Here is a 20,966-nt window from a genome sequence, read left to right on the forward strand (position 1 = left end):
ATTGCTTCACACCTTTCATGTTGGACTGTATCCAAATCATTACTTATTCTGACTCTGATGGCATTTTAAATAACACATACTTGTTTACTTGAGAAGAGTGTTATAAGAAATCTCCCTGTATAGTAGATTCTTTCGCTAAATGATTCTTTACTCCCTGTACCTCTATACTTATTTATATATCTTTTCACACTCTTCTGAAATAAATCCCTTTGCAATCTACATAGCATTGGTACAGACTGGAAGAGATTTTAAACTCCCTTGAAATAGTGCCTGTTAGTTAGTAAGGCTAGAGCACCTTGCTTGTGTTGTACAGGTACCTTGACAGTCCTGCCATTGGATCCCCACCGTAGAATAAGCCCTTGTTTTCCAAAGTCCGATGGATTTGAATTCTGGACAGTACACAGTAGGAAATGGAAGCAAAGACAGGCTGCTCAGTTGTTCTGCTGAGTCTGGGTTTTTTTGTGTTTTAAGTCTGCCACACAAAAATTCTTGAAAGTACCGCTCAAATGTAAGTAGTACAGGAGTGTGACGTCTTTGGAAAAACCAAAAGAGAAGCTTGCAAAATTCTGAATGACAACGTGCAGCTTAGCAGTTACTGACACCTGACATGGTTTCATGACTTAAGATTACAGAGACACTGGAAACCATGCTGCCCACTGCTTGCTTTCTTTAGTGCGGGGGATCACAAGGCCTCAGTGAGTCAGATCTGCTTGCTCGTCAAGCTAAAAGCTTTTTATTTGCCAGATTTGTTTTCTTGGAACAACAAGCCAGTGAGACAGATTGTGCAGTTACAGAATTTCAGCAGTGATGTAGTCTTGCATCTGGTTAAGCTGATTGTGAAACTGAGTCTTTGTATTTAAAAGTGTCTTCATTGATACAGTGAATATTGCTAACAGTGTAAAACACATAGGAGAGGAGAGATAATTAAAATATTCTAAGTAACCGATGGGTGTAGTTGCCACAAGTGCATATAGTTTCAGAATTGTCAGCTTCTCTCTCCTTTCTACCTTGGAGAAAAGCGAAACATGCCTTGGGAAGAGGAATCCAGCCTTGGGAACCATGAAGATGCCAGGACAGTTTTGTCGGAAGCAATTTGTGGTGCAACAAAAGGACTGATTAAAAGATTCACTGAAGTAACACTTATGTAAAAACCGACAGCACTGTCCAATTTTGTTTCTAAATTGAATTTAAATAATTCTTATTCTGACATTTATTGATAATGTTGAAAGGCGCTAGCGTGCAAAATACAGTCTAATTTAATTCAGATCTGATGATATTACTCAGCCTTTATAACTCAGCCTCTCATGTGACTTGGCTAAGTGGTAAGATGCACACAGCTGGTCTCATTTTGAGGGTGATGTGGGAGCTCAGGAAGTCTCAAGCTTTCTAAAGACGTGAAAAAGCTGGAAATAAGCTCACATGAAACAGACTAACACCATGATGCAAGAATGACTCTTCATCTGGCCAGTCAGATACTGCTTAGCACTGACTTAAATGCAGCACTCTCTCTCTAGGTCACTCCAACAGCTACAGGTTATCACCAGCTTCTACAAAAGACTGGAGAGGAGAACAGGAGAAGAATCATATGTACTTGCCTTGTGCTTTTCCACAGGTGTTTGCCACTGTCAGAGAACAGAACAGTGGAGTACACGGATCTCTAGTCCTGCTGTGTGCACATTCTCCAAAAGGTTTAACCACTTGGGCAGGAAGTAGGGAGAAAGTTGTTTATTGCGTAGGTGCAGGTATTAATGACTTTCTATGCAATGACAAGTATTCTTATGTTCCCACCCTGCGAGTTTTCCTAGTAGCCTGGATACAGTTAATAACTCCTGAAGTTTGGAAAAGTTAATGTAGAAATCAAGTATTTGCTAGTATTGTTTCTCTGAAAGTCAAAGAACAGCTGCTGCAGTATGGACCTGGAGAGGTCATCTAGTCTGCTCTCCTGCTGACAGCAGGATCAGTTAAAGCATAGGGCTCAGCACTGTGGCCAGTTAAATTTTGAGAATCTCTGTCTCAGATGTGGCACACACAGTACCTTGTTACAGCTTGTGTCCATTGTCTCTCATCCTGCCACTGTGCACCTCCGAGAAGCGTCTAGCTCCATCTGCTGTGTACCTTCCCATCAAGTAGTTAAGGTAGCCGTACATTTCCCCCCTAGCTTTTGTTTCATGGGGCTGAAAAACAATTCTTGCAGCTTCTTCTCATGTCCTGTGTTCTGGCCTCCAAGCCATCTAGGTGGCTCTTCACATGACTTTGTTTCTGTCTTTCATGTGCTGGGTCACGAAAACTAGACACGGTGCTCCTGTTGGACTCTCCCAAGTGCTGAACAGATAGGAATAATTACTTCCTTTGACCCACTGGCTATACTCCTGCTCATGTAGCCCAGGATGTGACTGTCCTTTTTTTGCCACAAGGATGTGGAGCTGGCTCGCGTTCAGCTTGTCCCCTAGGACACCCAGGTCCTTTGCTGAAAGTTGCTTCCTATCCAGGTGTCTCTCGTCCTTTACAGTTGCATGGGGTTATTGCACCCCAGGCAGGACTTTGCCTTTGCTGAACTTCATGAGGTTCCTGTCTGCCCATTTCTGCAGCATGTCAATGTCCCTCTGAACAGCCCTCCACTCTACCACAGCTGTCAATCAGTCTTCCCAGTTTGGTGTCCTCCGCTCCTATGGGTTGTCCAGCTTATGTTAAAGACTCTAAACCTGTAAGCTTCAGTGTCAACCCAGTGTTGACCATGAGGAACATCACTCAGGTACCAATTGGGCTTTGTCTCACAGATTGCAACCCTTCGAGCTCAGTGGTCCAGCCAGGTTTTCTACCCTTCTTGTAATCAGCTTCTCCAGCTTGTATTTCACCAGTTTGGCTGTAAGGATACTATGGGAGACCATGCGAAGGGTCTTGCTGAAGCCAAGTGAAACAGCATCCACTGCTCTTCTCCCACCCACCGAGCTAGTCATCGCATCACAGAAGGCAATCAGGATGCTCAGGCAGGATTTTTCCTTGGTAAATCTGTGCTGGCTGTTCCCAGTTGCCTTCTTGTCCTCCATATGTTTGGAAATGGCTGGAGAATTTGCTCCTCAACTTTCCCAGGGACTGAGGTATAGCTGACTGGCTTGTAGTTCCGCAGGTTGTTTTTCTTGCCTGTCTCAAAGGCAGGTGTGACACTCGCCTTTTTTTCAGCCATTAGGAACCTTCCCTGACTGCAGTGAGCTTTTGAGGGTGATGGAGACCAGCCTGGCAGGGACATTGGCCACCTCCTCAGGACCTCAGTTCACAGACACGTAACCAGACCTCAAATTCGCAGAAGGGCACTGCAAACAGATGGTCTCAAACCAGCTACTTCCTTATCTGCAGATGCTCCAAATAGTGCTTGCAGCTGACATGGAGATCTAAGCCCTTTTATGTATAGTTTATCTAATAGTTATTTTTTAATTATTGTATTAATTATGTCACATTTTGAAAATGGCAGGCCCGTAGTTGCTTTCTGATTATGCCCATTGCATAGTTGTGGACTGATGAGAAGAGTCTGCAAGTGAAATACAGACTAAGGTTGATGGAAACAAGGCAGGTTTATTGGTGTGGTGGGACTGTCAAGTGGTCTCTGGGAACCTCTGAAAATCAAGTGGCTCCCAATGATTGCCTGACAGTAGATGTGGAAAAATTTAAAAAAAAAAAAAAAAAAATCAGGATATTTCACTGGCATATGATGATTCTGACCTCTGTTTGCTTGCTTGTTCCAGTAAAATGGCTGCTCTGCTTCCCCCTTAATGCCAAATATGTCTTTTAGTAATACTGTGAAAACATAAATGTTCAGCACTGCAGTATATATCCATATGATGCTTCTGCAATGAATTATCACTTAGTTTCTGAGTGAAATATTGCACTCAGATACCCTTTCACAGTTATCTCTTTCAGAAAACTGGATTTTTACAGATATGTTCAACAAGAGCTCAGTTTTGCCAGCCTGCACCAAGGATATTTTCTGGATCACACCGAAGTGCAAGACAGGATTATAAACAAAAATTACAGCTAAACTGAGGCTTCAACTACAGATTTTGTTGTTATATTGTTCCGAATTCAGGAAAAAGTTACTGTTGAAAACTTGTGGCCAGTTAATAGCTGGTCTTATGGCAGGAATTCCTGCATGTTACACAGTTGCAGGAATAAGACAAAGTAAAGAGATACTGTAGTGAAGCCTGTTTTGAACTGTACTGCTGTACTAGAGCAACATCCATATATGTTCAGCAATGTAAATTCATACAAACATGGATTTAAAAGCCATGTCTCTTGAAAAAATAGAACTTAACTCTTTACTCCCAACATTTAAATGTTTCTGATATCTGCTCGTTTCAGGTGTATAGAACAATCTCATAATTGTAATCATTATCTCTCTGTACTCCTTGAGGAAAGAAGATAACTACGTTTAGTACAAATTGCAAAAAAGAAAGCATAGCTAGTGTATGAGATGTATTGAGACTAACATCTTCAAGCTGGGCTTTCAAAATAAAGAGCAAGGGGAAATCCTGGCTGCGCTTTTGCTGCCAGCCTGCCTAAGATAGCCGTGTTTTCCTTAAACTATTGTCAGTACCTCCAGAGCATACACATCTTATCTCTTTAGGCTCAGATGAGATTATCTGGGAGCAGTTCCCCATTGTACGCCTCTTTCTTCCATCCTTTCCTAACTGCACTGATTTATTTAGTGCTTAGAGAAAGCCTTGGACATCTAGTCTTGCATTCTATTTCCTATAAAGTCTATTCTAAAAGTAAACTTTATCTTTGCACTACTCTCTGATATAATCTCAGGTGGTATTTGTGTTCACTTTGTATTACAGATGTTAGCTGTATCCTGGTATAAATTGACTAATGATGGATTTGGGCTTGTTGTTGTTTGTTTGTTTGTTTTTCCCCAGTATACAGGGAGAGTTGGATGCTGAAGCTGAAAAAATGAGGGTATCCCAGCAGGACTTAATTGCAGTTAATGAATCTGTTTACACTCCAGATTCTGACGTAACTTCACCTGCTATCAATAGAAATCTCATCCAGAAGGCTGGCTACCTTAATCTTAGAAAGTAAGACAGCTGTTGCTACCTGTTAGTTTGTTTAATTGTTGACTAGTTGCTACTTTTTTTGGGGGGAGGTGGGGAGATGGGATCCTAAAGACTTCTCAGGTAATTATGTTTGATGCTCCTGAATCACTGTGGTAGCTGTAGTTTTCAGCTCCTAAGTATCAATGTCATCTTTGAAAATGTGCTTTTGAAGCTCAAACCAAGTTAGAGGCACTGGAGACTCTTTTCCTGAAAACAGAATCACAGAATAGTTTGGGTTGGGAGGGACCTTCAAAGGTCATCTAGTCAAACCCCTCTGCAATGAGCAGGGACATCTTCAACTAGATGAGGTTGCTCAGAGCCCCGTCCAGCCCAGCCTTGAATGTCTCCAGGGATGGGGCATCGACCACCTCTCTGGGCAACCTGGGCCAGTGTTTCACCACCCTCAGTGTAAAAAACTTCTTCCTCATGTCTGGCCTGAAGTTTACTTCTCTTTGCATTCTCCTACAGGGATGATTTCCTGTACTCAAGTGGCTGATAGGGCTACGTTTAGATTTTTCCCAGTTCTTAGGACTAATGAAAACTTAGTGTTTACAAAAATAAACAGCTGTATTTTGTAGTTAATACACATTTTCATAAATTATCTCTGTTACATAAATAAAAGCTTTTTGGACAGTCTAACTGCATAATTTGAATGTATACCATACATAATTACCTTTGCAGATTTTCCAAAAATCTTCCATCAGCTTCCACAGGAGCTATGTATTATTGGTGGCATATAGTAACCCTGTTTATGTAATTGATTAAATATCAGTTTATTTCTGTTTGACTAGTAATTTTTATTAAGTTCTCATAGCATTGTAAGAGGTGGATTACAATATAATAGGACTTTATAGCTAGGGGGCAGATGGACTCTGAGATATCACTTGCAGAAGATACTTTTTTAATGAGGATTCTTTGTGCTGAAATTGCTGATGCTGCTCCTCAGCTTAATAGTATTTCATGTCAGTTATTCAACACCAATAATTCTTTTATTCCTTAACTAGCTGATACTGCGGAGAGTTTTTTTACTTGGGATGTTTGGAATTGGTTTAATTCTTCAGCTTTCATTAAAGATTAGTCTCTGCTAGGAATAGGTGCTGCTTTTACCTTGACAGAGACTTGCCACAAAAAAAAAATTCAAGGGATGAACACGAAGTTCAGATTAGCATCAGGAAATGTTTGCAGTTTCATATATGTTTGGAGTAATTTCTAAATAGTAACGAATCTTTATCACTGCATCTTCTCTTTAGTAAAACCGGTCTGGTGACTACAACTTGGGAAAGACTCTATTTCTTCACTCAAGGCGGTAACTTGATGTGTCAGCCAAGGGGAGCAGTAGCTGGAGGATTGATTCAGGACCTGGACAACTGCTCAGTTATGGCCGTGGACTGCGAAGACAGGAGATACTGCTTTCAGATCACTACTCCGACAGGCAAAGCGTATGAGACAGGTTTTATTTGAGGACAGCCAGTCACACCTACCCATTCAGATGCTATTTCATGTAAAACATGCTTGCTATAGTAGTAAGCATTTCTGGGTTTCCAGAAGGGTGTTTCCAAATTAAAAGCATGTTCCTTCCCATCCTCCCCCACAGCTGCCTGCACAGCACATCCTTCAGCTGCAGCTTATTCGTGAGATTTGTTCCTTTGATGGGTAATAGATACAAAGCTTGGTGATGTTATTGTAAGACCTGGAGTCAAACAGTCCTGGTGTCCACTGCTAGCACTGATACACTATGTTTATATTTTAGGGGTATAACCCTTCAAGCAGAAAGCAAGAAAGAATATGAGGAGGTAAAAATATTTTCTTAATATTGTTTTTCTTGTATACAAGTGAGCTTGTGGAGTTCAACTTCATTTTTCCCTTCCAGTGGATTTGTGCCATCAACAACATCTCCAGACAGATCTATCTCACTGACAATCCAGAGGTGGGAGCTTGTTTCCATCTTTCAGTCTGTTCCTTCTAACTTGCTTTTGCGTTGTTCTTTACATGGCAATGTAAAGTCTGCGTGTAAAAGAGCTGCTTGGTCTTGTTTTCTTAGGCAGCTGCAATCAAGTTAAACCAGACAGCCCTACAAGCAGTGACTCCCATTACCAGCTTTGGGAAAAAACATGAAGTTCACCACCCCAGGTAACATTCTCACTTGCACAGACCAGAGACTCTGTGCACAGTCGTGCTCTTTTTACAGGGCAGAAGTCACCTGGCAGAAAGCCCTGTCTAGGCCCTGGCTTTACAAAGCCTCTGTGTTCCATTAAACTTCTCTACTTGTGATGTTTCCTACTGAAAGCCGTAAGAGATGCCAAGTGTTATGGAATCGCAGACTGTTAGGCATTGGAAGGGACCTCGAAAGATCATCTAGTCCAATCTCCCTGCTGGAGCAGGAACACCTAGGTGAGGTTACACAGGAAGGCGTCCAGGCGGGTTTTGAATGTCTCCAGAGAAGAAGACTCCACAACCTCCCCGGGCAGCCTGTTCCAGTGTTCTGTCACCCTCACTGTGAAGAAGTTTCTTCTCAAATTTAAACAGAAACTCCTGTGTTCCATTTTGTACCCATTGCCCCTTGTCTTATCATTGGTTGTCACCGAGAAGAGCTTGGCTCCATCCTTGTGACACTCACCCTTTACATATTTATAAACATTAATGAGGTCACCCCTCAGTCTCCTCCAAGCTAAAGAGACCCAGCTCCCTCAGCCTTTCCTCATCAGGGAGATGCTCCACTCTCTTCACATCTTGGTGGCTCTGTGCTGGACTCTCTCCAGCAGTTCCCTGTCCTTCTTGAACTGAGGGGCCCAGAACTGGACACAATATTCCAGATGAGGTCTCACCAGGGCAGAGTAGAGGGGAAGGAGAACCTCTCTGGACCTACTAACCACAGCCCGTCTAATACACCCCAGGATGCCCAGCAGGGAAGGTGGCAGGGCAAGTGAGCAATGCCATGCAAAATGAAAGCTATCTTGATCCAGAATGTTAGAGTATAATTGAAAGCAGCTGCACTTTTAAATGGAATGCCCATCCTAGATCCCCAATGCAAGTAGTAGCTCCATTTGCAATAGAATAAAGCCTTAAAGCAGTTCCTATGTAAGAGTGCGATGTCAGCTCTCATGACAGACTTGGTGTTCTGCTGGCTTGTGAAGAAAGGTACCAGGGCCAGTGAGCAAGTGCCCAGCTAAGTCATATCCCAACATTTCTAAGAAAGTCCAGGACTCTAAAGCTCAACACTAACAGTAGCCAGAAAAAGCTGTCTGAAAATGTTCTGAATGAGTGAATGTTAAAAGTTAGCTCAGGACAGTGTCAGTGAGATAGAGGTGTAGACAAAACAAGTACCTTAAAAATTGAAGTTAAATGAAATAAAATTCCAAATCCAAGAAGAGGCTGCAGTAAAACACATACTCCCCTCCACTGTCACAAAGTGTCAGAAACCCATTCACTGAAAAAAACCCCTGTGTCCTCTAAAGCAAGGCAACATGCTGGACATGGCACACTGTGCCAGTGAAGACACTGCATCCATATGAAAGGTCCTTTCCTGGCTCTGAGTGGTATGTGGGTGGGCCCAGCGTCTGAATCCATTCCAGAGGCTGGTTTGGGGGGTGGGTTGGTTGGTTGTAGAGCCGGAGTGGTGGTGGTGCAGTCGTTGTTAGAGCAGGGATGAATTCTGGAGCTGTTTGGTTTGGTGGGAGTGGTCGCGTGTCTAGCTATGGTTCTAGCTCACCTGAGGGTTCTAGAGCGTGTTCTATATTAGGTTCTAGATCAGTTGGCAGGATAAACTTGTGTTCTAGAGCATGTTCTGGCTCAGGTTCTAGATTTGTGTTCTAGACTGTGTTCCAGATCAGTTTGCCGGTTCCAGAGTGTGTTCTGTAGTGCTTGCGTGGCCCAGATCAGATTTTAGCTCAATTGACAGTCCACTCTGATGGTTACTTGACAGTGTGTGTCCAGCTCACTTGATGGTTCTTGAGTGCGTCATGGCTCACTTTTGATTGTTCCAGATCAGGTTCTAGAGCTAAAGTGTTCTGGAGTGTGTTTCTAGACAAAAGGTCTAGATCACGTTCTAGGTGCTGGGTTCTAGATCACTTGCCAGTTCTGGATTGGGTTCCAGAGCCGACATATGTTTCTGAATAGGGATTGTGTACTGAGAGGGGGTGGTCCTAGAATCTAGTAATGGGCAAAAAAATGAGCTCCATTGATATCAATTGCCAGACTTCCACTGCCTGCTTAGTGGGGTTGATAGGATAAAAGTCATTCAAAGTATTAAATGAATCAACACCTTTTTCTGTAATGAACTGCCAAGGGAATGGAACTGACACTCAGTTGTATGAGGTGACAGATCTGTGGCAGGTGGAAATTTGTTGATTTTTTTTTTTCATGTTTTTCTGATGGATCTGGGACATTTTGAACTTTGTTTCATTGGAAACTATATGAAACAAATTGGCTGGATAACTGTCCTTCTAGACACTTCTCTCACTTCCCATTGGCTTCCTTTTAAAGGAGAGCCTTGACATCTTACATTTAGAACAGTGGGGTTTTATTCACTGGTAGGATTCTATACTTTGCACTAAAAAATTTTAGTTCCTTTATGTATACAGGACACATAAAATACAGAAGTGAAAAAAAGATACCTGGATTAGACATCTGAAGGCCCAAAGCACAGGGCTAAAAGATTAGTTAACTAAGATTTTTCCCCTGCAGTATCTCTTGCTGTTCCACAAAATTCTGCAGACAACTGTGTTTTCTTCATCAGGAAGAAATCACTGTTCTACCTAAGGAATAACTTACAGGTTTTGCCAACCGTTAACTCACCACGCTATCTGCTAGCAAGGACTTGAGAGCATCCTCAAGAACAGATGCCATGTGATGGAAGAGAACTCAGCAAATAGTGCAAAGCAAGCTAGTTTGGCAAGTTTAAGTGTTATCTGTGGAAGGAGGAGATGTGCAGAAACAGTGTGGGTCCAGGTTGGGCCAGTAGCCTGGGCTCAGAAAAACCCATCTGGGCTTCCTGTTTTGACCAAAGCAAAGTGATGCAACTTTCTAATGGAAGCTTTTGCAGCTTCCATAAATTCTTGCAAGTATAAAACTGAATTAACTTCATATTCCCCTTAAAAATAAGCCACAAAATATGTGAGATAGCTTCAAGTGTTGTGGGTAATGCTCAGGCCTCCGCTGTTTGAACTCTAAGTGTGGGCACTGGAGAGCAGGGAGGCAAACAGCAGCCTGTTGCTGAAGGTCTGCCCAGGCTGAGTGTTGATCTGCATTCAGGTTTCATGTACCAGCATTTACTTTTTTCCTAAATAATTTTAGGTACACAAAAATAAAATGGAGATTTTATTAAGACTCCTCAGTAACAGGTAAATAAGAAAATACTCGTTTATCTTTAGGTATACTGGTTCAGTCCCCCTCTGGACTCTTTAATAATCTTGTCTGGCTTCCAAAGCAAAGATTGATTGAAATTTTTTTTTCCATTTCCACTTCAGCCAGAATGTCAAGAATATGGAAAATGATAAAATAATTCCCAATGAATCAGCTGGCATTCAAGACTCCACACAGCTCATTGCTCCTGGAACACCAATTCAATTTGATATCGTACTGCCTGCCACAGAATTCCTGGACCAGAACAGAGGTGGCAGGTATGGCCAGAGACAGCAATCGATCACTTTAACAGAGTGATTTCAGGGGAGAAAATCAGGTATTACAGCATGTGCATGTGGTGACCCGAATCTGTATTTAAGAGTTTCTATTCTTCTTTCGTAGGCGTGCAAACCCATTTGGGGAATCTGAAGACAGCAGCAAAGATGAGGAGGAAGGTAAGTGTTTCATATTTTTCCAGATAAAATTAGTCATGATTTTAGGCCTAATTCAGCTGTCAGCTACCCAGTGTCTCTTAATGAAAGCACCTGACACCGTGGAGCGGCAGTAACAGACCCATAGCACAGTTAGAGGTCATCACCTTTCAGAAGCCAGTCTTCTAAACATCACCACCTGTGAAAACAAACACCTTTTTCCTTGACAATCCAAGCCAAATTCCAGATTAGGTTTATTTCAAATGCTTAAAGGCAAAAACGTTTGGGGTTGAGTTTTTTGGTCTTTCATTCCTTTTTTCCTTTTTTTTTTAAGTTGCTCTCGACTTGTTTAAAAATGGGACTGTAGTATGATTCTGCTCAAGTTTGAGGCTGCTTAGTAGCAGTTTCTCACCAATGTGTACTCTGCAATCCACAATCTATCTCACAGAGGCCCAGGATATGGAAACCAGCTGCATGGAAGGTTAGAAGGAAACAGAAGTAAGGAATGTACAAAGTTTAAAGACAAGAGTTAATTTTATGGAAGACAAGGCTTGTGCACAATCATAAATTTAGCACAGTTTATGTGCACCTGACAACAAGATAGGCAAGTAAATTTTACTGTGTAATCAAATAAGGCGTAAAGGACCAGTTACACTTTTAAAGCTTCCAAGCAACTGTGATTTTTTTTTTTTTTGGTTCCTACTTGCTGCCAGTTTGAGCACTGTTGAAAACTGGGTCAGAGCACTGCCTGGCTCATAGCAGGAAGTCACCACCCACAGCTTCACTGTTTCATTTCCAAAGTGAAAAAAACAACCTCATTGATACCTTCAGCTACTGGAAAACTGAAGTAGCACAGGGAAGGAAGTCACGCCTTTTATATTCCAGATTCACTCTTGCAGCAGATGTTCATCGTCCGGTTTTTGGGATCTATGGCTGTTCAGTCAGATGAGACAAGTGAGGTGATTTATGAAGCTATGAGACAAGTGTTGGCTGCTCGTGCCATTCACAACATATTCCGGATGACTGAATCCCATCTCATGGTCACCAGCAGGAACTTGAGGTACTGTCAGATCTTTAACCTGTCAACATTCTGTTCTCTTCATACGTGTGATTAGTAAAGTATTTTTGGTGCTGTTTTTCTAATAAATGCACCCTTTGAGGGAGCAAGATCCTGCGATTCACTTCACTGAGTAAAAATGTCTCTTTTCTTACTCTGTAGTATCTAGAAATCATCCACCTAAGTTATGAGAACATCCTACCAAAATTTAGAGGATGCAGTGGGGCTCTAAGGTCCCACAGAGGTACAGAAAAATATGCAAAAAAAACCCCCCCATTGGAAGATTCTCTTATGTTCCATGTAGGAACAGCAGGAAAGCCATCGCTGTTCTGTTGTCGTCACTGGAGAGTATGTTGAAACAAGACATTCACTTTAGCCAGGGTGCGTTTATGTCCATGTGTATTAGTGTATCAGCCCATATGCGCTGGGTGCTCCCCAAATTAGTGACTCAGAGATACCATGACCTGTACATGTTGGGCAGCTGAGAGTAGGGGTCTGGAGTTGGACCTTAGTATTGGATGACTTGAAATCACAGATAAAGCATTTGATTCTGTGTGTATGTTTCCTCATCTGTAAAACTGCTATAGTGATTGCCTTACTATTATAAAGCACCTTGACATGACTTAGAATCACTTTAAAATAATTTCTTTTTTTTTCCCCCACACATAATTGCAGGTTGATAGATCCTCAAACCCAAGTTACACGAACAAGTGTAAGTAACTTTTGTTTTGAATTTGGTTTTAAACCACATCATTGAATACTCGGTCACATGAACTTGAGCTCTTGACCAAGCTAACCATATGCTGGTTAAAAAAAAATATTCTTTTTTATACTTTTCCAGTTTGATCTCTCCACTGTGACACAGTTTGCTGCTCATCAGGATAACAGGCGCCTGATTGGCTTCGTGGTCCACCTCAGAGAGACTCCAGGAGAAGAATCCATGAGTGCGTATGTTTTTGAGAGCAACACAGAAGGGGAAAAGGTTTGTATAACCTTCAATAAAATATTTTATTTAGGAAACAGCTTTTAGGCTGGGAAATAGTGCTACAGAAGCAAGAGCAGCTCAATTCCTTGCAAGGAAACCTGCCTTAAGACACAAGCCTGTGATGGCTCATGTTTAAGGACAAAATTTATAGATAACGCGACAGCATGTACAACAAGGCGGAAAGGATGTGGTCACTAATACCAGCCTTAAGAGACAGAGGAAAGTGTGTGTGTCTAGCACCAGCACTAACAAACGTCAGTGATGTTGAGACACGTACATCTGTGAAGGTTTCAAAGATAAGACAGCTGGACTGTGCTTAAACCGCTGGGTGCTGGCTGTGTATGGTAGTAACAGACTATTAAAAATAAGAAACGTGCTGGAGAATTTTTGTCTTAAAAAACAGTAACTCTCTTACATGCACTGGAGAAGATCCCCCAGGTTTGGAATTAAAGCTTGGTGAACAAACCAACCAAGTTGAATACAAAGACTTAGCAGCCTAAGTGAGCTTTGGAGGAGAACCTAAGATAATTTTATTTTTAGGTAGTTAGCATGGTGAATTGGTGTTCTACCTCTGCTTTTTAGAGCTGTATTTAATACTAACTTTGCATTGACACTTCTGTGTTTTAATGGCAGTTAAAGAACAAAAAAACAAAGCAAAACAAAACGCAACTTTACATATATTTCTGTTTTAGATTTGCTATGCCATTAGCTTGGGAAAAGAGATCATTGAGGCACAGAAGGTAAGTTTGTTTCATTCCCCATGTCTGTGTTGTGATGCATCATATTCTGCTTTCATTTGCACCGTCCAGGTACCTCTGGTGCACGTGAGAAAAAGGAACAGCCAAAGTTCTGCAGACATTTAATGCAGCCCAGGGTAGTTCGTACAAAAATAAACCCAGTTTGTCTGTAGAGTAGCTTCATTTGAGATAAAATTTGTCACCCTAAATCAAATTCAGAACTGTACAAATCCAGTTGTTCATGTTTGAAAGGAAGCTGTGAGCAGGTCTGAAAAATAAACCGAACTCCTTTGGATGAAGTATAAATTGCACCCATTGCTGTTTCACTTTTAGAAACTCATATTCCTTCTTCCCCTAGGGGAGAAAAACACACAATGTTTTTCCACTTAAAGTGAGTGGCAAAGTTCCCTGGCTCATTGTAGATAAATTTATCCATATAAAGATGTGACACTAATGCATTAATATTTGTTGTATACTCTTGCTGCTACCATTTCAGCACAAGTTGGGAGAACGAGCTTTTAGTCACAGGCGGTAAGCATAATAAATTTATTTAGATAGTTATTTTTCTCCTTGTTTTTCAGTAATTGTACCAAGGCCAGATAAGAACAGCAAAATAACAGCTCAAAATGATTTTTTTTTCCTTATATACCCAAGGTGTGGTTTTACTGAGCCAAAAGGGATTAGTATTTGTTTCCAAACAAATGTTTGCATTCAAACCTTTAGACCAGGGGTGTTAAACTCATTTTCACAGGGGCCACGTCAGCCTCACGGTTGCCTTTAAACGGCCAAATGTCATTTTAGGACTGTATAAATGTAACTACTCCTACACTTACACAGTCCTGCAATGGAGGCTGACGTGGCCCCCATGAAAATAAGTTTAACACCCCTGCTGTAGACTAAAGGTCGTAATAAAAAAAAAAGTTGCAAAACCTTAATGAGAAGTACTGGGAGAACTGTGTGCTCCTCTGAAAGATTGCTGCAGCCCACTGAACTCTTTTGTTGTTCTTCAGGACCCAGAAGCATTAGCTCAGCTAATGAAGTCTGTGCCATTAACGAATGACGGCAAGTTCATGCTTCTGAATGACCAGTCAGAAGAGGACGGAGCCCTGCATGAAGAAGGGGAGGAATCAGAAGCATAAAAAACTCTTGGTTTCCTGCAGCCTGCATGGGAGCAGGAACAGCAGGGAGTCCTTCTGCAAGAATCTCCAGCTTTCAGTCACCTGTGCACACACAGGGCCAGCATCTGCCTTCCTGCTGGAGCCAGCGTGGCCTCTGGATTAACAGCAGAACACCAGCAAGACTTGGCCTTTGAGGTTTTTTGCCTTTGTGGACGTGCGGTCTGTAGGCATGGCTGGGAAGCTGATGGTCTTGGAGGAGGGTTCAGCGTTAGCCCCTTGCTGCTGGTAGCCGGGACAGCACAGCTGTCAGCCACAAAGGGCTAATGTCACTTCTTCAGATTTACATGGTGAGCAGCCTGTCAGTCTGCTGAAGTTAGCGCAACCTGTCAGCTCCTTTAACAAAGATCAGGCCTCAGATTTCCTACCATAGTCTGTTTTCATAGTTTGCATGATTATGTGCATCTGAATGAAGGTTAAAAATGCACTATTTACTTTAATTTCAGATGAAGTTATTTTTAGTCTAGTCTAAGTGTAAGACGATTTATCTTTTGTGCTAGCCTATTTACAAAAAAATTTGTTAAACACTAAATTTTTTTCCTATTAATATAATCTATTTTTATATTGTATCTAGAATAAGCTTACAAAGCAAATCTAAGTGCCTACTCTTACCTTCCTGGGGACCGCACTCACACATTCTGTAATTAAATAATGGACATAATGTACCTCCTTGATTTCTTATTTTAAATACCACTGACATGCAAACATTAGAAGTAGTCAGCAACTGTGGCGTGTTAGTTGTGTGCAGTTTTTCTATGGTTAGGTTTCTTAAAAGTTGCCAGAGATGATAATTGTAGGACAAGTGAGTACTTCCATAATAAGAATTCATTGTATTTTTAACATTATGGTGACATACAACAGCTGAGTCTACCAGCAATCTTTGGTTTTAAGAAACTGAGCAATAAAATGCTAGATTATAAGTCTACAATATATTGACTAGTCTCATAGTACCTTCCTGAAATTAGACACGAGATAGATTTGGCTAGTAAGTTTAGATTTTTTTTCCTTTCCCATTTAACCTGAAAAGTGTACTTTGCAAGAATAAACAAAAATAAACAATAATTATGGGGTGGGAGGCGTAATCTGTGGCATAGTTTATATTACTCAAGATAACTGGAACAAATGGCTCTTCTCAAGTACTTATTAGGAAACTAAATTTTCTGCGAGCAGAATCTGTGCTACAGCATCTGAAAGATCCCAGTTTGCAAGTGTTTGACACAGCATAAATTGAATTTAGCTGGTTGTTGATTGTTTAAAGGAACCAGGGAAGAGAACTGTTAGTAACTGACACAAAGACTTTTTCATAAATAAAAGTTGAAGCCGTCTTATTAAAAAAATTAAAACCTTCTGAGCTGATGCCACTGAAGACACTAAGAATGAGGTTCTCAAAATTACATTTATTAACACAGTTTTATGTACATAATGTTCTCTACTCACAAACCAAAGAGACTGACATAACAAAACACCCTTTTGTACAATGAGTTAGGAAACATTAAGTGTTATATTTGGTCCTTTGTACCTGAGAAGCTGAAAACAGCTGTTGTTGATGGACACCAGATGAAAACTTAAATGTACTTCTGATGACAGACCACATTAGGACCTCCAGAATCTACCCTGTGGCAGCAGCAGCAGCTCAACTTCCCAGTGAAGCCAACACCCGCTGGGTGCTGCTAGGGCCATCACTAATCGCTGGTCACTGACGCCAATAATCATGGGGCAGAAAGAGAGTTTGGAGTTTGCCTTGGGCCATGCTCTGCTCCTGAAGCTGTGGTGCTGCCAGGGGGAAGGGCCAGGCAGCACCAGGCACAGAACCACATCAGGAAGAGGCTGCGAGGCCTCTGAAGAGCGGCTGCTGTCACTGGCACATGTCACAGCCGAGGGCAGTGGTGGCACCGGTCTTCTCAGGGAGAGAGACCGCCCTTCAGCCTCTGCTGCCCCTGGCATGAAGGAAAATAAACCTGGAGATCCTGGTTCACAGCCCTGCAGCAAACTCATCATCCTCACTGGCCTTTTATCACCTCTGGGAATTCTGAGTGAGCAAGTTCAGTTTAGTGTGGGGGCTCTTTTTTTGTTTTAGCTCCATCATCTTATCTCCAGCCCACCAATTAAGGATTTATTTTGTTCCTATAATCAGGAGGGCAAAAGCAGTGAAAGTAGTAGTAGCACCACAGCAAGAATTTTGCACCCCTTTCAGATCCTTATGGGGGAAGAAAAGGATTTAATGTGACCCTCGCTGACATCCAAATCCAGGACCCACCTTGTATTTCAGATGAGAAAAGCTTTCTGCATATATATGCTGCTACATGACAAAAAACAAAAAAAAAACCAAACAAAAAAAGGAAATATAAACTACAATTCTGTGTTAGAAAGAATAGCTGTATTATCACTGTACATATTTCTGTTTATGTATATATTTTTGCCACCTATAGTATACATTCAGGTCTCCCAGATTAAACAGGGTTCTATAAAAATAGGCTTATGTCTTTCCTGTAGAACTTCCATCACCAGAACCACATGAATTTGGTAACCACCATACATTAAGAAAATGTGCAGTTCAATTCATGTTCAACTGCAAAGTATTACCTACCCAAGATAGTGTCTTTCTAAAATAAATGAGAGGAGGGAAGATACAAGTGCAGATTATATTAGAGCACGGGCAATGCCCTGACTGCACACAGCTACCTCGCAACTCCAGCCTGGGGGAAACAAACACCATCTGGACATGATTCTGCAGCTGCTGCGGAAGAAGGAAACGTAGCACTTGGCCACTCTAAGCCAAGAACTTACATGACGTGAGATGAGACAGGAATATGGAAATACATAGGCTGCAATTGCAACAGCATGGGAATTGGCAGCAGCAGCAAGGATGCTGATCTCAGCAGCGCTACCGAGTGGTCAGTGCGGGCACAATTTGGTCAAAAGAGAAAGTGTACACAAATTATGAATAAAATACCTGTATCAAAATTAAAAAAGCAAAAATATAAATCAAGCAATGCAGCATTTTTAGGGCAGTTTCTGCAGTTATGATGAATTAAAAATAAAAATCTTTAATGAGCCCAGCTGATTTAAACTGTCCATGAAGCTTCTGTGTCATGTTTTCAGAACTAACAAAAAGGACTTTCGTATTGGCCTGGTCTTTTCAGTAGGAAAAAACATATTTGTCTCAGTTTTCTGAATGTTGAAGTGACTGGCAGGAAAGGGCAACTCTCAGTCTGTCAGGAATTGTCTTAACCACTGACCCAAGGGTGGGTGGAACAATTAAAACTTTACCTTTTTTGTAATTAGAAGATATGAAAGAAGCTGGCAAGTATGGTCTAAAAATAGAGTTAAGAGTGGGGGAAAACAAACAAACAAACAAAAAAGGTAATTCTCAGTTGGGCTGAGTAGAGTAGTTTATTCTAGTTAGTAAGATCTAGAAGTGTTCTATGTTCTGGGAGATCAAAACACAACTATATCTTTCAATGAAAGTGGTATTTACTGTTAAGCTAAGTCTGGCTACTTAAGTTAGGAATCTGAGTAACTCTTGCACAATCTAGAAGCTCTACTTGCAGGCATTAACAGATGTTATATTGATACAGAGTTCTCACAGTGTTCAGCAGCTTCTGAAGCCTGCAGTGCAATTATTGTTAATAATTAGGCATGTAAGACTGTATGAATGACACAGACAGTACAACAGACCCGCAAAGGCTAGGAAATACAGAATTGAGGCTGAAACTTGCAATTAGGCACAACATATTAATGAAGTGTAAGATCACTTAATAGTTACAGACACCCATCACACAGTGCCTGGTCATAAAAGGAAGAGCTGATTGTGGTTCTGTCTTGGCTCTGGATTTCCTTACTTCTGTGGATGCGAATCAGACCTTCGGTATGAAATGAGAAGTAATTTATTACATTAACTTTCCTGGTTTTCCCATTCTCTGATAAGGGGGAAAAAACAGCAGGGGAAAATAAATGCCTGAAAGGATCCTAAGTTCCCACAGTGCAAGTACTATCTATAGTAATAATTAGGGTTTGTGGAATAAAACATTAATAAGGACTTCCATCTTCTGTAATAGCTTTAACATACATTCACAACATACACTGTCACACCTACAGTGTATTCTGTGACTGCATTAAATACAACAGGACTGCATAAAAACATGTCTGAATTATTTTTTGGACAAGCACAATATTTTTTGGATACGCGCAATATCTTGATTCAATTTTTTTTTGGTTGAAGAGATGCACCAGTTCAAATCTTAGACCAATGGTTGACGAGTCTTTTTTGAAATGCTATCTTAGAGATGCAATAATGCATCTAAAAAGTAGTAAGATTTTTTTCTAATCTGTACTTAAAAATAACCACCTCCAAGGTCAATATTTTATATCATTATTTTCAATCTAAGGAAGTGCTGTAAATAACGTAAACTCCTGAAAAATAGAAGTTTCTACAGGAAATATAGACAAACACAGACCTAGCCTCACTGGATGCTAGTATACTACTGTACATTTCATCTTGGATTTAACAGAGCAAGTAAAATCAAGTCTAGAGCTTTTATCCCTACAGGGTGTTACTGATAATGATAAGAACATGAATTATTCGAGTAAGTAATCATCACCCATACCAGCCACATCACTTCACAACAGGATCTGCAGGCGTAGAGTTGGGAAGATCTCCATTGCTTGTTTTAACAGATTCTTCTACAAAAATAAAAATTGAAGACATGGATCATGTTCAACATTTTATTCAAGGCAGTAAAACCAAAGTCTTACGATGTATATTATGGTGATGTCATAACACACTTGATACAGCAATACCATGGTCAGCATACGCAAACTGACCCTGCAGCATGAAGGGTCCTGGCCCTATGAAGAAATCTGTATTTGGGGTGAAAAGTTCGTTCAATCAGTAGAACTTGTGTGAAGATTACATAGACACACCTTTTTTCAGGGTCCAAGCCCGAATATTACAGCAAAGACCATGGTCAAAGATTTTCAGCCTTGTCTGCATTTCAAGCTTTTCTCACCACAAACCACACTTTTCAGAGAACTAAACATGAAGCACCACAGTCAATATTTCACCTGAGATATAACTAACTGCTGTTCTACAGAATGCTCTCCTAACTAAGCCAGTGTACTATGTCTGTTCTTACTCACAGTGCTTGTAGTTGCTGGTTTTTTTGAGTTAAGCAATTATTTGAGCAACTTCATTGAATATGATCAAATACAAATTCAGGCTTAAAGTCTTCTTTCTTTGCCAATTGTTTTCCTAGTGCAAGAGAAAACTGACCTTTGGCTCAGTGACTGTAATCTCACAGGTCACTTGTGCCTTTGTCAGACTTACAGTGGAAAATTATTTACCAATTACATTTTTCATATACTGTTACCAGAGTTTCTAAGTAACTTGGGACCGAACTACACTTCTATATCTTAATCCTTAGAAGCATTTTCATTTATTTGAAAATAATTTTCCCCTATTGAAGAGAATCTTCCAGAATCCATGAGGGAGACTATATAAGCATAATATCAAACACAAAATACCCATGTTACCTCATCAAGAGACAACACCACAAATTAAGATCTTATTCAATGGCAGACCAAAACATACCATAAACATCTGAAAGTCACATATAGTGTCTGTATCATCTGCCTTCACAAGCTGAAAACCAGCTGCCGAGCAACAGGTGAAAAACACCAGTTTACTTCACACCAGCTACGGTTGTGCAGAAAAGGTGCCACTGGGAAAACTGGTAATTGAGAGCGTAAGTGTCATGCTGAAGTAACTGAATTAAATATTACTGCCAGCAAGGAATTCTCCTGGTCCCAGAATTTTTTGGGTTGGTTGGGTTTTTTGCGGTATCAGAGTTTTGTTGGTTGATTGGTTGTTGTTGAGGGGTTTTTGTTTGGTTTTTTGTTTGGGCTTTTTGGTGGGTTTTTGTTGGGTTTTTGTGGTGGTGGTGGTGGTTTGGGGTTTTTTTTTGTAGTTGTTTCAGCTATTTTTTGTTGTTGTTGCTATTATTGTTTTGGGGGTTTTTTGGTGGTTGTTTTTTTGGTTGGTGGTTTTTTGTGTGTGGTTTTTGTTTTGGTTTGGGGTTTTTTTTGGTGTGTTTTTTGTGGGTTTTTTGTTTGTTTGGGTTGGGGTTGGTTTGGTTTGGTTTTCTGGTTTTTGTGG

The 20,966-nt window shown here is 40.9% G+C and overlaps 2 protein-coding genes across 4 annotated transcripts in view; one reads left to right on the plus strand and one right to left on the minus strand.

The window, feature by feature from the left end:
• Window positions 1–16,259, plus strand: part of APPL2 (adaptor protein, phosphotyrosine interacting with PH domain and leucine zipper 2) — a 44,144-nt gene extending 27,885 nt beyond the window's left edge. The window contains exons 10-21 of the mRNA XM_065653587.1: window positions 4,911–5,069; window positions 6,338–6,526; window positions 6,838–6,880; window positions 6,958–7,014; window positions 7,129–7,217; window positions 10,553–10,705; window positions 10,830–10,882; window positions 11,744–11,918; window positions 12,591–12,627; window positions 12,757–12,897; window positions 13,593–13,640; window positions 14,648–16,259. Of these exons, the coding sequence (XP_065509659.1) occupies window positions 4,911–5,069; window positions 6,338–6,526; window positions 6,838–6,880; window positions 6,958–7,014; window positions 7,129–7,217; window positions 10,553–10,705; window positions 10,830–10,882; window positions 11,744–11,918; window positions 12,591–12,627; window positions 12,757–12,897; window positions 13,593–13,640; window positions 14,648–14,776 (1,273 nt within the window). The 3' untranslated portion in view covers window positions 14,777–16,259. The remainder of the gene's footprint in view (window positions 1–4,910; window positions 5,070–6,337; window positions 6,527–6,837; window positions 6,881–6,957; window positions 7,015–7,128; window positions 7,218–10,552; window positions 10,706–10,829; window positions 10,883–11,743; window positions 11,919–12,590; window positions 12,628–12,756; window positions 12,898–13,592; window positions 13,641–14,647) is intronic.
• WASHC4 (WASH complex subunit 4) overlaps window positions 16,199–20,966 on the minus strand; it is a 43,005-nt gene continuing 38,237 nt past the window's right edge. For all 3 annotated transcript variants that reach the window (XM_065653466.1, XM_065653396.1, XM_065653324.1), the window contains exons 33-34: window positions 19,420–19,495; window positions 16,199–18,675 (exon numbers count right to left, since the gene is read on the minus strand). In XM_065653466.1, the coding sequence (XP_065509538.1) occupies window positions 19,428–19,495 (68 nt within the window). In that variant the 3' untranslated portion in view covers window positions 16,199–18,675; window positions 19,420–19,427. The remainder of the gene's footprint in view (window positions 18,676–19,419; window positions 19,496–20,966) is intronic.

Source organism: Caloenas nicobarica, chromosome 1, assembly GCF_036013445.1.
Source record: "Caloenas nicobarica isolate bCalNic1 chromosome 1, bCalNic1.hap1, whole genome shotgun sequence".
NCBI classification, from domain to species: Eukaryota; Metazoa; Chordata; class Aves; order Columbiformes; family Columbidae; genus Caloenas; species Caloenas nicobarica.